General features: G+C 37.9%; 1 protein-coding gene across 6 annotated transcripts in view; it reads left to right on the plus strand.

The window, feature by feature from the left end:
* The window catches only part of slc12a7b (solute carrier family 12 member 7b), an 82,140-nt gene that overhangs the window by 6,614 nt on the left and 57,994 nt on the right, over positions 1-17,532 (plus strand). For 2 of the 6 annotated variants that reach the window (XM_053495391.1, XM_053495394.1), the window contains exon 1: positions 13,205-13,519. The exons of the other annotated variants lie outside the window; for them this stretch is intronic. In XM_053495391.1, coding sequence (XP_053351366.1) covers positions 13,414-13,519 — 106 coding nt within the window. In that variant the 5' untranslated portion in view covers positions 13,205-13,413. Of the gene's footprint in view, positions 1-13,204; positions 13,520-17,532 lie in introns of those variants that run through there. 6 annotated transcript variants of the gene reach the window in all.

The raw sequence follows: 17,532 nt of genomic DNA on the forward strand, positions 1-17,532 counted from the left end.
ACGCGTTTATCAGCCTTTTGATCAAAAAGTTGCACGCGCAACTCACTTTCACTTTGCACAAGGCAGTGTTTATTGTTTAGTGTATATTTAAAGCGCATAAACACAATAAAACAATTGTTTTAGGCTAACATATCATACCTCATTGTAGTTTTTTTGCACACACGCGCGGGTGCGTTACAATAATAATAAGGAAAAATCACAATAATAAATTTGGAGCAGTACTACTAATAATAATTATACTGAATGAAGAAAGCGGCGTCGAAGAAGTATCATCATTGAAGGAGAGAAGAAAATGAAGAATTAATACATATCAGTATTTACAGTTTGAGCTCGACACGTTTATGAGCTCTGTCGCTTGCTATCAATGGGTGACTAGGAGAGAGAACACATTTTCGGCTTCAGTAGACACACAATACTTCAGACTGAAACACGACTGCCCCATACAGGTAATGAAGGGCATTTTCACAGCTTGCCGTGCGCAGCCGTGGCAAGTCACGGGATTCCTTTTCTTGAAACGTGGGTTTTTAATGGCGACATCTGTATCGTCCATATAGCTGACTATCGTCGATAGACGAACCTATCGTCGATAGACAATAGTATCGTCTATCGGCACAACCCTAGCTCAGGGGTCTTGTTTGTACAGTAGGGGTGGTTGGATATAAGAGACTAGTGTAAATAAAGTGTAGATTTTTCTACTTAAAACCTGAAACATGAGAAGAGAGTGGCAGCCCCAGCTTAGAATGTAAATGTTCACCCTGTGCACAAAAGCTCGCCCCTCACAAGAGCAAGCAGGCAAAAAGCCCAAGGCTGTTGAATTGTCGTGAAACTCCCCAGGTTACAATCTGATTAAGTACTCATGGAGATGCACCAGGCAAACAAGTCTGATCCACAGAGGTCCCACCCCACAACCCAGAGCACCCAAAGGTTCTACACCAAACACCACAGCACACTCCCAGATGCCCTGCAGAGCCATGCCCCAAGGGAACAAAGTGCCACCTCAGTGGCACAAGGGGAACCCAAAACCTAGGTGATATAATGTTGAATCCCATTATAGTATCGTTTCATAGTAAATAGCTTGAGAGTTTACAAAGTTCCAAAAAAATTCATGACTTTTAAACTAAAAACCATGACCTGTCTGTGCATTCAGAGAATTTATTTATTATGGCTGCCAGTCTAATAAAAGACATGTGAGTCATCAGTCTGCTGTAGGTTGTGCTGTTATTAAATCTCAGATGTGAACTCTACTCAACTGTCTGGCAGTAAGCTGCTGTGTGAAAGCCCAATGTGTTTGTGGTTTTAGGTGACTTCCCCTGATGCTCCGTTCCCTCATACCTCAGGAAGCCTTTACCAGTGACCAGGGCTGCTGTTGGCATGCTAGGCACAACTCTCCCATTGCATAAAAGGGAAAATAAAGCATCACCTGATCCCATCCTGTCAAGTAGACAGCTGAGAGAGTTGCATGCATGTGCTTGACATTCGAGATGGTGTGTGAGCATATATGTGTTAAGTGTCTGCATTGGGGTGGCCAGCATTCCTGCCAGTTCCTTCTATGTTTAGAAGCTCTTACTGTATTTATTTTTCGAAATGCATCATGCAGATTGACGTACTGCGCTGTATATAGGGGCCTTCGTCACTTAAGTGATTAACCCCTCTTACTACTTTTACAGTCTTTGCCTCATCAGAGATGGATTTATTATGGACGCCAATATAAAATGGGCTTTCTTAAGAAGCATTTTACTGTTTGCTAGATTAAATGCATGCATACACAACCTGGCCAAAACAAAACTCTGTTTCAGAAGGGTCAAATTAGTGGGGTTGACCATAAAAGGAAAAGATGAAAATGATTAGAATTGGGTTGCGATCTGTCCAACACAGGAACTGTCAGCGTCAAGAAAGAAATGTTGTCAGACAATAATTACCAATGAGCAGGATCGGAAATGACTTAAATGCTTGGTTGGATCGTAAAAAAATTAAAAAAAAAAGTAGACTAGATTATTAAACAATAGAAATCACAGCTATGTTAACAGTAAATGCAATAGGAACTCAAAAGACTGGGACTAAAAACAGCTTGGTATTTAGTAAGGCTAATCTGAAAAAGCCTTCACTTATTCCACAGTGATGTACACGTCAGGATTAAGAAAGGAGCACATCTAGTGATGCACACATCATGCATAGTGTCTGCTGTACAAGCCTCTGGAGGCAGTGTTAGACTGTAATCTAGGGTTGCTTCAGTTGGGCAGGTCTAGATTCAGCGACGTCATATGGACATAAACTGAAGAAAGCTGATGATCTGAATGTACTGAATGAGCAGGATGTCCATGTTGACGATGTTGTGTAAGATGGCATGAGGAATCATTTTTCAAACATTAATTGGCCACCACAAGTGACTGACTGTTAAGCAGTGTGGAAGATTCCAGAAATTGTTGTATTGGTTTTCAAGCTTACCTGTGGCCCAACCAGAGCTCAAACCTACAGTAAGAAAAAGAATCATGAAACTCCCCAAGTCTGTTTTTTTTAGGAGCAATTACCAAACTAACTAAGATGCCATGAGCAACTGTACAAACATTTATATGGGAATGTAAAGATCCTAGGACCACACAGACACTGCATTGTTCAGGAACCTGGCAGATATTTAGTCTCAAGGATAAACAAACTTTGGTTCAAAGAGTTCAACTGAACCCCGATATTATTGGGCATAAGATACCAATTAAGGTCATAAGGTGTCCATTATTAATTGTCCTACATCTGCCTTTGAATGAAAGGCTGTCATAAGGAAGAAGCTTTCCAAGATCAGCATGAAACACAGCAGATGGAAGATTGCAAGCAGTAAAAGTGGAAATAAACAGGCAAAACATTTTACTCTAGTAAATGTTAAAGTACCCTGTTGATCTTAGGTAAAAGTAAAAAAAAAAAAAACTAAAATATAAAAATAAAGGTACTTGTTGCCCTGATGCAACGGGATGATATCACATATTACTTGTTCCCAGGAACATTCAGTGAGTGGAACACCTGATCCTTGAAAACTGAGAGATAGATATACAGTACTTGTTGCCAACTTGCAAAAGAGACGCGTCTATCTGTGGGAACTGTACACAATCATTCATAAACACACTTGCATAATTTGAAACTCAGCTGGGAATTATTGCCACATCCCCTGTATAATCCTGACCTCGCTCCAAGCCAATTTTACATATTTTTACGCCCTTAAAGGAGTTCTTGGATGCCATTTCAGACATGAAGCAAGCAGGCCGATCATGGATCCGGTGTACTGAGAAAACCATTTCCCTCGATGGTATCCAAGCTCTAGTGAAACGCTGAGATAAGTGCGTTAGTTTAGCATGGCATTATGTAGAAAAATAAGCTCAGAACTGTGTTCTGGTATTCTGCTCAATCAAAAGGACCCAGTTTGACTTGAACGCCACCTGCATGAATAGTTTAAATCACAGTATTTGCATGGTTATATAGGAACAGCGACGTTTCATCACCACAAATGAAAATGTACATAATCAATTAATCAGTAAAGCAACAGTTATTTATATAACAACCAAATACCGTGTGTAGGAAAGAAAGACTAAGTCACTCACCTTGTCTGAGTGTGTTGATTTGATGCCTTCACTTGGACAGGCAGTGCATGTGCTTTACTTGAATGCCTCCTACTGCGACACTGGCTCGATTATATGTGACTCAGAGCTTCCTGATCTTTTCTTAAAGCCCAAACCATAACTGAATCTCAATAACTGCTCTAAAAGTTTATTAAAAGGGCTTTTGTCCTTTGACTTGTAAACAACTTCACATTCAAGGGAGGGTGTATGGATGATAGGATGCCAGGAAAATTACCTTATAAATTTTCCTAGGATATCATGCCTTCCCCACAATTTTTCATAGCATTTGAATGTACACCACCTGAAGGGTATGTTTAGGTTTACCTAATCTCTACGCTTTATAATGTGTAAGACTGCGTTATATAGCTTAATCATAATTTAATCTAAATATACAAAAAAAGAGCAAATTTAAGTAGCAATGCTTTGTGTGGAAACAAAATATCGTGGAATTTTCCGGCCAATTTGTGGAAAAGGAAAGTGTACTGCTGTTGCTGAAGATAACCACAAGGTGGTGCTACAGTCACAAAAAAATCCAATGTACTGCTTTAATACTAATAATATAATGCTCAGTGGGTTGAGTTCTCTAAGGCCGTAAGAGAAGACGCCAGGACCGACAGATGGGATAGATAATGTCTTACTTGTTGCTTTATGTTTGTGCAGGCAGGAAGCCCATTAACAAAAAGTCATTTTAGATCCTCAGTACAAATTCATTTAATGAACATACTTTAATGATTCATTGACAGACTACTACAGACCCAAGCTGATAATATTAACTGGTGCACTTGGTTTCGTGTTTTAAAGGTTTATTTAATCCAGTACTTTTTTACTTGACCAATCATGTTGGAACTTAATATATGTAATACAATTACAGTAATGTACATTTCTATCTCAATGGCTGTGCATTACAGATGGCACTTTGAGGATCACTGCCTTAATTGGAAATGCATTTCTGCAGAAAAATGCAAAACATGGCATTGCTTACCAGCAATCTCTGATAAATCTTGTAAAATCTCTGATAATTAGTCCCATATGTAAATGACCACTTACTGTACACCACTTTAACGCCTGCACTAGCCAGAAATCAAACCTCTAGTCAGCTGCAAGGAAGCCAGCTGTGCTAAGCACTGTACCACCAGGTGTGCCAAATGAATTACTTGGGTATGATGCATCCTGGAAAATTTGTACATTTTATAATATTGAAAGGAAAGATGAAAAATAACTCGTATACAGTATAGAAATGCGCCTGTATCACCAACAACTTCCATATAACCAGATTAAAGAAAAAGACTGAAGTTGCTACCATCTGTATATCTGTATAGCAGGCAGAGCATTGAATGTCACAATTGGTAGAATTGACATGATTATGGCCACCCAAGGCATTTTTGTCCCTGGGGATCAAGGCCTAGCTTGTCCAGTCCGATCCCACAGATCGCTTAAAAATGTCAATGATAGAAACTCACCAGAAAACCCAGTGCACCACAGCCCACCATGCACAGGGTCCAGCAAAGAACCAAAGGCTGCTGACCCGGCCTCCAGATTTCAATCTGATCGAACTCCTATGGGATCCACGAGACAAACAAATCCAACCAAGGAAGGCTACAACCTACAACCCAGAGCATCCAAATGATCCCCTGCCAACGTCTTGGTGCCAGACACCACAGAATACGTCCTGTGAAGTCATGACCCGAGGGTCCAGAGCTGCTCTGGTATGCCCAACAATATTGGGCATAACAATTTTTTTATTGTAATGGTATGGGTGATCGGGGTATACTTAGTTTCTCACAATTAAAACATACCATCCTTTTCTGTTATTTGCTGTTTCTGTTTTTCAGAAACACACTCAAATTCTTTTGTTTCAAATCTAGATTGAACTTCCTGTCATCTTATGCTTGCTCTCGCAGTTAGAATGGATCAAACAGAGAAAAATTCTGAAACTGTGATTTTTACCTTGGGTTCTGCAGGAGGGGTGCATAATGTAGAGATGCTCTGGGAGCTGAAATGAGACGAATGCTTCTGTGCATGCTTTTGATGATTCACATGATCACTTGATTAATCGCATCTCTAACTGTGAAATCCACTCTGCTTCGTCTCTGAGGTAAAGAAATGACAAAATCCGGAGTGTTTGTAAGAAGTTAAAAGCAATGTTGCCAGTGTAATTATAGGAAAATAATCACAATATGGGTTGTTGTCCATAGCGTCTAGAAGAAGTTCCATCTTTTAGGGACAAACTGATTGTTATAGTCTATACTTTCTTCATTTTGTAAAGCTGATTTGCAAAAATGATCATCAATAAAATCACTATACAAATAAAAGTGAATTAAACGGAGATGAATTCTAGTCAAACTCATAAAACTAGGGAGTGCTATGATTGTCACCATCAGATTAATGCAATATAGCATAACATTACTTTCTTGTTATCTGTCAAATCCTTCTTTTTTAAGATACTTGCCAAAAAATAACATGCCTCTATTGAAGTATATCAACAAAAAACTGAGTATTTTATATCTTATTGGGTTGCTTTATCATCATGCATGATATTTTCTCATCCATCCCTCTCACGCTAAATGACTGCGATTTGTTATTTTGTGAACATGGCGATGTGTATACTATACAATCTGGACAAAGCTTACACTTTACACATCTTTCACCTGAAAAGCTCCCCGATGAAGCATGTCTGATTTCCAAAACATGTATATAGAAAAATAAACACAGGCGCTGCCTATTGAGTTCCGTGACAAAATCAACCATCTGTCATAATTGATTTTTTTTCTACAGTACAAGGAAAAAGAAAACATAGAGAAAGAATAAGTTGGGGCGATGCAGCCAGTAAGGATTGTCTGTTCTTAAAAGGTTGTGTCAAGAAAAGAAATAAAAAATGTAATTGTTACTCGTTTACTGTAATTGTTATACTTGTTCATAGTTTGCTGTTCCTAACCTCCTTTATTATAGTTTGCTTTCTGATTCTCGCTGGCTTTCACTCATCTGTCCTTGCTACTTGTTGTAGAGATGCTGACACTGTAACACATCATGCAATGTGCATTCGGCATTAGCAGACATGTCAATCTGACTTTAGGCAAAATCCTTTGTACAAGAACCTTATTGGATTATGATGAACAGTAGGATTCAGGAAGGGATGCAGTGTCCATCTTCTGTCATTAACAACTGACTCTCCGTATGCACTTCCTTGTTCCACATGATCGCTCGCTGTTGATGGTGTTTGCCAGGGATATTAGTTGTTAGGGACTACAAAGTAAATAAGAGCTGCATCAGCATAACAAATAGGCTACAGGTCTTGTAGAACGACAAAGCAAGGGTTAAGAATTGAGACCACACAACACAATTGTGTACACATTTGTCATGCTGCGCTTAAGTTTCTAAGAAATTCTCATCTGCCTGAAGGCGGTATAGTAGTAGCAGCTCTGTAAACGTCCCAGTGGCATTTTTTTCTGTCCTGTTTGAAACAAACCATCAGGGCTTTAGTGTATTATTACTGTATAGTCACAATTCTATCAGAATTTAAAAATGTCCCTGCAGCTAGCTCAGTGCTTTGGAAACCCTATCTATGCACATCTCTCCTATTTCCTGAAGGATCAATACTCTATGAATAGCCATGTTAAACCAAACAGGCCGATATCCAGGAGAGTAGTGATACCTGTGTTTCTGACTTTGAATTGAGGTGAGCTTTTTCCGTTACCTGATTTATTTATTTACAGAACGTATTTATTTTATTTTGACACAAGATCAATGTGGAACTCTTATACAGTCAATATAATGGAAAAGTGTGAAATGTGGTGCATGTGACATAACTTTTCCATGAACCCGCATCATGTATATTACTCAATCCCTTTTCTGAAAAACACCACGAGGCTTTGCTTATAATAAGGGAACTAAAAAAGTACTTCCAGCAATCTACTTTAAAATGCAATCCTTTAAGCTGTTTTATTACACTATGTGGCTCTTTAAATGTTAAAGTTAACAAAGAGCAATAAAGAGCAATAAAGGAGCTGTGATGAGCTGTAACAGAATAATGCTGCTTCTCTACAGAAATTAGGTTTTTTTTTTTTTTTTGGTCTTGAATACTGAGTCTAATTGAATTTTCTTATCTTTTACACTCACAAATATATATATATATATATATATATATATATATATATGTGATATAATATATAATATAATATAATATAATATAATATATAATACATTTTATATATATATATATATATATATATATATAGCTATATATATATAATGTATATATGTATATAATGTATTATATTATATTATATTATATTATATTATATTATATATTATATTTATTATATATATTTTAATTTCTCTGGCCTTTAGCCTTAGAATCATGGAGTTGCAATCTGATTGGTTCACTGCATCTCCCTGTGACGTTTTTCACATCCATTAGCCGTTTCAAGATTTTTAACACCATGTCAGAATGATCATGTCAGAATGATCAGAACTTTGTCTTTTTAGAATGCTTTTGAGAATTTTTCTCAGTCAGTGTAGGGTAAACATTGTTGGTTATTGGAAGTGTCAGTAAAATGGCATCTTTCTAGTAGAGTTACTTTCTAGTAGAGCTTATTGATTAAATGAGAGGTCTGGATCACAGTTTAGCTTGTACTTTGGGTGTTGTTTAAACAAACTTGAAATCATTAAAGACAGTAACCTTTAAAACTCAGCATTGGTCAATGACTGATTTAAAGAAAAAAAACAACTGTATAAAACAACAACTTACAGTATATGGACGTCAATATGTTAGATGTGTCAGGTAGAAGCAATATTATCATTATTTTTTAAACATCATTTTTTCAGTCATTCAGTTAAATCTTTAACTAATACAATTGCGGTTGTTCATTTTACATTCATGGATGGCTGTATTCTCGTGAAATATGTTTTTATGCTTTTGGTAACTCTTGGCTTATTTTTCTGTTGCTTAAGCATCAAAAGGACAATGCAAATGCTTTGTTTTTATTTTTACCTATATCTACCACTATACTGTACTCACAGTATATAAGACACAGAGACAGTCATGGAAGAGAAACGTGGCAAGACAAGTTATTACGATTTGTAAAGTGTAAAGGTGTTGAAAAAACATAAGTAACACCAAACAGATAAAGTGATATTAAACACCAACTTAATTAACACCTAGACTGCAGGATGGTGCCCAGTCATTTACATTCCATTTACAGAATACAGAAATGTTCGAGTGCATCCAAGTCTGCCTCCAACCTTACAGTATATTTTTGTTAGCATTGTCACCTTGCAATGTGTGTATGTGTGGATGTGTGAGTGTCAACCCTATACACTTCAGAATTTAAGTTGCTACTTTTATTAGCAGTCAGTTCATCAATACACCAGTCACCCAATGCCATAACACTATGCCCACTATGTTTGACAGACGAAGTTGTATGTTTTGGATTATGAGCTGTTGTTTTTTATCTTCATACTTTCCGTACATCTTCCCATTATTGTGTACAATTTAATTTTGGTTTCATTAAAATCTAATCTGGTGTTTCTGTTCTTGGGCATTACCAGTGGATTGCACCTTGTTGTAAAGCATCTGTATTTAATTTTTTAAGCCATCTCTTGACTGTAGACTTTAATGATGACACACCTACCTCCAGGTATGTTCTTGACGTTGATCGTAATGTTCTAGATGTTGTGAAATGGTTCTTTTTCACCATGGACAAAATTCTGCAGTCATCCATTTTAGTTGTCTTAAGACTTAAGTGGTCTTCTAGCCCCTTTGCTGTTGCTGAGCTTGCCCCTCCTAATACGTTTGTTCCATTATTTATGAGGCACCAAAAATGGTTGTGTATTGTGTTTAAGATGTCTGTAATCCCTGAACCGGAACACTTTATTTATTTATTTGTACCACACTGTGCTAGACTGTTTATGATGACAGCAATCCAAAGAAATAATTCTACTGGTGTTAAAATACCAATTAGTGTTAATTAGTGTTTGTTATGAGCAAGTCATTGATATGAGACTAATTCGTTTTGTCTTCAACACCCTCCGGTTTTTCCTACAGTCATGATAAAACTAAAATAAAAGGGATCGCAATTCTCAAAATTTGCAGCTAAAGACTCTCCATTCACATGGAAAACGCTATTCCCACCACTTCCTGAATCCTGCAGGAACAGTGGGGGAGGTGAGGATGTTTTTCGGGATGTTCTCGAGGGAAGGCCTCCTTGTTCTTCAGGCCGCCGTTCTGTCTGAGTCCTGATAGATAAATGCCTGGGCGAGCAGGGGATATTATCTGAATAACTACTGGCTTTTCCTGGGTACTGACTTATTGATGCATATTTTGTGTTCTTGCACGTAGGGTTATATTTTTTAGTTTTTTTTTTTTTTTACACCATCAAAAGTATACAATGCTGATTTTAAGCGTGAAAGATTGGTTTTTCCGTATAACTGCAAATTAAGTATAACAATTACTTAAGAAACTTGGGAAGTTTTATATTCTGTGTAACATGTTTGTCACAAGAGTTTCCTGTTTCCAAGTGTTTCATGACTAAAGTTACAGCCAACGCACTACTCATCATGCACCCATGTCACATGAGTAGGAACACATGAAGTTGTCCTACAGTCTGAGTAAACACATGGAACATCATGGGAATGTTTGGGGAATTCTCAAAATGATAAAGCATGGGATATTCATGAACCATGACACAAGATGCAATAATCTATTTAATCTGTTTGGCCTGCCGCCAGTGGTTGGTGAATGGGTGGCCAGTGTAGCGGATGGCCGGTGTAGCAGGCAGCCTGTGAAGCAGGCGACCCTCACTGTGTAGGAGGGCAGTGCCATTGAATTAACAGTCGAGAGGGTTTATAATGAAATATCTGGCGAAACAGATAGGGTAATCTAATGACCCCATATTTGCATATTTTCTATATATAGGCTGTCTCAAGCAATGCATAATATAATCAGAAAAAAACAAAGTAGATGCTCTTTCCTGTCATATACTGTAGCAGCACGTGCCGAGTGAGGGACAAAACATAGGACGGTTAAACGCTTTTAGAGACTGACACCAATTGTCTTCTTCTGTATGCATGAGCTCATAGACATGCATGTCTCAGTCAGTGGCTTACATGACCATAACCACATTATTAATAATGCGGCCTAAAAGAAAAATAAATCGAATGACTATACGCTGCTATTTATTAAGTAACCCCGTAATAGAGAGTTGAGAAACCTACAGTATGATGTTGTGTGTGTTTTGGCACCTTCCATTACAGAGTTAGTAGGGCTCCAGGATTTGATCAAAAGAGTACATTGTGCTTATTATGACACATATGGTTTTTGCTATTTTAACTACGATATTTAACTATTAATAGTACAACTTTATATAAAAGCATATCTAGGCTAAATATCTAGGCTCCCATTAAGATGTTGTTTGCCATAATTGCACAGATCCATAATGCACTTTCGATTTTTGTGTTGCATTGTGCAGCACTTACAACGAGTACTAACTTTTTCAACCTTGGGTTCACATGACCCTTCCTAACATACAGCGTTTGTAAGGTACTAACCACTGAATACCATGAACATCGCATAAGACTTGTCAGTTTGGTCAATAATGACCAAATAACCTGTCAATAATGCTCTGACCCATTTGTCTAGGCATCATAATTCTGCCCTTGTCAAAGTCATTCAGATTTTTATGTTTGCCCATTTTTCTTCCTCCAACAAATCAACCTTGAGAATGGACTGTTCACTTGCTGCCTAATATAACCCAAACTTCGGAAACTGCTGCTATTATCTTGTTATAGCAGCAGTTTCCAACCCGGAAAAGCCACCTACCATTGAGCCACCAATGCCCTTACCAGTAATAATAATAGTAATTAAGCCTTTGTGTTAAACTGAAAATAAGTATGCCAAACACATAGGTGGCTCAGTGGTACAGTAGTATTCTCACCTGCCTTGCAGAGAAGTCCTAGTTCAATTTCCACCCAATACCCAAACCCCAGTTACTCATAAAATAGCAGGGTTGCTTCAGGAAGGGCATCCGGCATAAAACCTGTACAAAGTTATGTGCGGACCGGATGGTCTACTTTGAAGCGACCCCTCGGTGGGAGCAGCAGAATGACCAACAAAAATGTCAAAAAAACTAAAGCATAATCTTAATTATTTCTTGGTGCAGGATAACTTTCCCTTTTACTTTAATGATGTGTGTACTTGACCTAACACAGACTCAACATTTGTGTAAAACCTGATGATCCATGTTAGATGAAACCCATTAGCGTGTCGTCTAAACACATGCATTAACGGAAGGGAATGTACTGTAAGTCTCATGGAAAATCTGACTTTATATGCAGTGAATTGAACATGGTCTATACCACAAATTTGTTTCCATTTAATAAAAGTGACATAGAAATTGTTACATATTTACTGCTTGTTGTACAAGAAAAAAAATCCTAGATTTTTAAAATACCCTCAGACCTTTGGACACTACTTGTATAATGTATAAATAATAGAGTGGTGCCCTATGGGCGAGCTTTTATTGCTAGTGTCACTCTAATGGCCAGGGGAAAGTAATGAGTCATAAGAATGAGAGTTATGAGCGTAACATGATCCCTCCCACCCAGTTTTGCTATCTTGGGCTCTGTTGGCTGTGGCATTGTTGAGGTTATGAGCTAGCAGTCTTTTGTTGGCACTTTTATGCTATGCCTGGATTATTTTATTTTTATTTAACCATAAACAAATTATACAAAAATAAATCCAATCGGGAATGCTACATTGGGGGAACTACTAGGCTTGTCACTTAACAAAGTTCTACCAATAGCTAAAGTAGTTCTAGGACTGTTAAATAGTTTTCTACAGTAGTAATATTATATTCATGCATTGTCCAGCCAAAATGTAGGGAGTGGTTTCCTTTGTGTATTTTATTCACTCAAAAAGCATGCTTTTGTATGTATTCCTGGATTTCGTTCCTAAAAATCTGAGGATAACCTGACCTCACTGTGCAGGATGGAGTGCAAACAGGCGAGTTCTGTATGTGGAGTGACATTATGATAAGATACTGGATAGTGCTGGCTATTCATAATGTACTCAAAGCCAAATTTAGCTATGCACAATTGCTTTCCCGGAACACTTCAGCCATGATCACATTTTCCTTAGCACTGAGTTGATTAGAAATGCATGTTACTCTCCGTCACTAGACGGGGCAGCAAAGTTAGTGTAGAGTTGCAAAGTTAGAATAAATAGAATAAATCTTTATTTATGTATTTTTGTAATTCTGCGGTTTAAAATTGCCTTGCTTATTTCACTTCTGTTATAAGAAGATGTGGCAAAAAAGTGCAAATACAGTAGGCTCTGTATTATTCATCAAACAAGAACTATCCCTCTGTAAGTCATGCATCTTCACCCTTTTTAAAAGAGACAGGAAGTGGCTGGAGGGCTTAGCTTAATCAATACATCCTTTCAACTCCTGCCTTTTCTGGTTCCTTCTGTCTTTGGAGATTCCCGCTGCTGCAGACAAGAGACAGACTTCACTAGGCTACGCGCGTGTGTGTGTGTGTGTGTGCGTGGACAGTTGGGCGTGGCTGCTCCATATTTGTCAGAAGTCTGGTCACATGGGCCACCGGTATCCAGGCACTCACAGAGTGAAACAGAGAACTACGCTCAGATAAGCTGCCATACAGAACGAGAAGGAGCTGCTTCCTGTAGAAAGCACAAAAAAAAGACAATAAAGCAGACTGAGTGAGAGCAAGAGGGGGAGAGTAAGTGAGAGCGACACAGAAAGGCAGATAAGGAGTAGGAAGCGTGCTTGCTCGCTGAGAAACACATGCCGTAAAAATGCCCACAAACTTCACGGTGGTTCCCGTGGATGACGGCAGGAATTCGCCTCAGGAGGACAGCAATGATGACAACGTCTTGCGGGAGGAAGATGAAGACTCTCCAGGTGAGCTGCGTGATCTCACTAGGTTTGGAATTTTTTAGACAACTCTGTGTTGATCTTGTAGTGGGATACATATGAGTTCACATTCAAGACTGACAGCAGGAAGTTGTGCTTTTAAGAGTCTGTTCTCTTGAAGGCTTTTTTAGAAATCTTTCACACACTTGTGAGAGGAACACAAATGATATCTCGTTTTTATTTATACTTGTTGTTTTTAACACTGACAATAAAATTGAATTGAATTGAATTGAACATATCTAAAGGGTCTCCCCGTGCCTGTTTATCTGGTTATGCTCATACTGCCTGCATGCATTATCTTTCCCCCACTCAGGGTAGTCTGCAATACAGTATATCATTTCTCTTTCTATTATTTTCCTCTATATATTTTACAAAGCACTGTTTACACTATTGCCTACAGTATTACATGCTTTATAGCAAACTCCAGTCATTTCTCATTTACTTGCTACACTGCTTTTGCTCAGTTTTTATCTGTATGTTGACTGAGTGCACACTCGGAGTATACAGATTGCACAAAAGGTCAACAGGTTCATCAGTTTAACAGTAGTCCAACTCCTAAAAGACTCGGTACGGCCAAACAGTTTTTTTCATTGTTCTACTCTTAATAGTAACACGGTGTACACTTTTACAGATGCACAAGAGTAAGCAAAGTCTTACATGTTGCATGTTATGTGAGGTTAAATGACTGCCGTGGTTTTGCCTTGTGCAATGCCTGTTTTTCTCCCCTGCCTTTCCAGTGAGTGATTTCTGACATTAGCCTGTTCTATTGATCGGCCTTGTAGCTTGCTATCTGTTGGTCACCTTTAATGGGAGTTGACAGTCCACCTATTAGTCATCTTATTTTTTTCTGTTTGGTTTTTTTTTGCTTTTTGACTATCACCCTAACCTGCTCCAAGTATCCAAGATTGAAGTTCGTCTTGAAGTCCATTATATTAAAGGCTTCGGACACACCAGGAATATATGCCTGCCTTTTTTTTCTCTGATTGCATACTGCAGCAGGAAGCTAGACATCTGTGTTAAATTATTTCTGAGCTCCACCCAAAGAAGAACCTGAAATTAACCGTAAACTTAAAATCAAGCTTGTAGTCCAGAATCTCATCCCAGGGTTTCTGAGCTTCGGAGCTTAAGCTGTAATCGAATGTGACCAAGAGAAAGATCTGTTTAGTCCTTTTTAATGGAAAAAGGGTTGATCCATGAAGAGATTACCAAGCGTTAAAGGGTCAAATAACATGCTTTTACAATAGGTGACATTTTTTGCGACAATGGCTTTAAAGCTGGCCTTTACAAATGACCTGCACAGAGCTGTTTTCTTTATTCTGTTTCTTACACAGAGGTTACTTTCAGCCATCTGAAGAACTGAAGGCAATTTTCCATTTGATTTATTGGATTTGGATTGTGTTTATTTGTTGGCAAATGCTTTTATCCAAAGACACTGACAAGTGGGGCAAAATACAATTCAAAGACCTTGCTGAACTTGGCACACTTAGACCTACATCTTGATAGGTTTTTGAAAAGCATTTTAATAGGCCAGTATTACCATTTTAATAGGTCAGGGCTTTATAATGCACCGGCCTTTAGACAAAGATTTTTTTAATGCATTTTAATGTGTTATTTATAGTCCAGTGAGAGTATGTGAGCAGTTTTACAAAGAGTTTTAAAAAATAGTAAGCAATGTTGTTTTTACACTTTATTGAGGATATATATATTTTAAAATAGAAGTTTTGCATTATAGTCAGTTTAGCATATTCCCAAATTACATTTTATTTTTATTTCTGTTTCAAAAACTTATTTAATCATTCCCACTAGCATTTTTGCATAAACTGTTCCTTTTTGTCCTGTGTCCTTTTGTCTTTGTGCGACTATAAGGCACAGGATCAGATGCCACAGAACACAGGTTTGTGTAAGATGAGATAGTGAGGACCTCTTGCCTTACTGTAATAGCCCTGTAGTGCAGGGTGGAGTGTTTGTGCTGATTTGGCACTTTTTGTTACTGTTTCAGGGTAATTTCTGTGCTGTTTTGGGACTGTTTGTGGGTACTTTCATGATTTAGGCTGTTTGTGGTTGTTGTGGTTTTCATTTAGATTGTTTTGTGGTGTCTGGCTTTTTTTTTTCTTTGCTCTTTTAGGCTTCGTTTATTTGTGGAAAATGAAGACCGTGTTCAGCGCTGTTATGTTTTAAAGCTGTTTGAAGTTGTTCTGTATTGATGATGTTTTGGCTCATTTTCTGAGATAGTAAGGGGTTACTTTTAATTTGTTTACACTGTTTTGGTTTTGGTGTTTTGGTTTTCATTTAGACGTTTGGCTGTTTTGGCAGTATTTTAGGCTGTTGTGGTGCAGTTTCTGTATTGTTATGGGGTGGTTACTTTCATGTTACGTCTTGGGACTCTTTAAAAAATAATTTAGGGCTGTTTCAGGGCGTTTTAGGTTTGCATTGCTTTCATTTTTGGATGATTTTGGTTTGTTGTCTTTTTTAAGAAATTGATATTAGAAGCTGTTTTGGTGCTGTTGTAAGTTGTACTTTTATGTTTTGTTTTGCCACTGGTTTGGGGTTAATTTTCAGTAGAACTGGTTTAGGGCTTGTTTAGGGTCTGTTTCGGCACTGTTGCAGTGTTTGTGCTCTTTCTGGCTGTTTATTTGTGTAAAAGACTGGTAAATTCTCATTGCTCTACGAGTACTGGCTCAATGTTGTTATGTCTTGGGGCTAATTTAGGGCACTTTTGGTCTCTATTGATGCTGTTTTTATGTCGGATTCATGCGTTCTGATGCTTTTCGGACTACTGTGGTGCTGTTTTTGAGGGTGGTTCTCTTTGTTTTTGGGTGTTGTAGTTTGAAGTAGACTGTTTCATGCTGTCTTGGACAGTTTGGAAACATATTGTCATTTTGATTGCTGTATGAGTGCAGGTACAGTGCTGTACAAAGAGTCTTTTTGTCACTTAGACATGAGCTGGGTATATCATGTAAAACCTTATTAAACTGTGCAAAAAACAACTTCCTGGTCCAGATAGTGTTACAGTCCGTGCTTGGTTATTGTACTGTGCGTATTTTCTTATCATCTGTATTGCATGGACAGTTATTTTCTTTTTTTCTTTTTCTTTTTTATCTGAATAAGCGTGGACACAACCTGCAGTTAAACAATTAAGGGGAGAAAAAAACATATTAAACAGTAATTTTAACTGTAATGTAATTACATTTTCAAAGCATTAGTCCTACACAGTGGTGCTATAAGAATTTTATCCCATTTGTACCCAAGATCATCAGTCCTTAACAAAGCTCTTTGTTTGACCAGTATTTCACATTGCCATATGCTTCCTGTTTTTCACCTTTTCTCTTCTAGTGTCAAGTTTTCTAATAGTTCATCCCCCACAACCACGGGCTTTTTCCTGGCTGTTAACTGTTACTGGTTTGCGTGCTCACTGCTTGTTTCTGCTTTTCAGTTAAGTACAGTTTGCTTCTGTGGGTGTTTGTATACACTTGAATTTCCCCTTGATGATTGACCTCATGTCCCAAGTCAGTCTGCTGCGTTGTTCCCAGAGTGACCTGTCCTAAAGTTTTCAAGAGTGTGTGAGGGTTGAAAAGACACCTGTGGCTGTCTAACCTGTCCAGTGGCTTTTATTTATAACCTTGTCAATGTGTACTAGGATAAAGATTTATGAATATGTTTTAAGTATCAATATAAACACAGGTCTTGGGATCATTGGCAGGTGATGCACAGAACACACCCTCACATTTCTGCTTCCATTCAAGTCTATGAACTGCATGATTTATCTCAGGTGCACGCTTATATCACTATACGCCTCAGTTTAATATGTTACACAATTTTCAAATTCATTTTCTAGAAGGTCAGCAGACGTGGATGCAGAACGCAGCATAGTCAAAAGTACAGTATGACACCTAAACACATACATTATGGAGAAGCTAAAACATACACTTGCAATATACATCTTAAAGTTTATAACAGAAATCTTTGGGTTTTTTTATTTGATCATACATGTTTTTCTTAAA

The sequence above is a fragment of the Clarias gariepinus genome, chromosome 4, assembly GCF_024256425.1.
Source record: "Clarias gariepinus isolate MV-2021 ecotype Netherlands chromosome 4, CGAR_prim_01v2, whole genome shotgun sequence".
NCBI lineage: Eukaryota > Metazoa > Chordata > Actinopteri > Siluriformes > Clariidae > Clarias > Clarias gariepinus.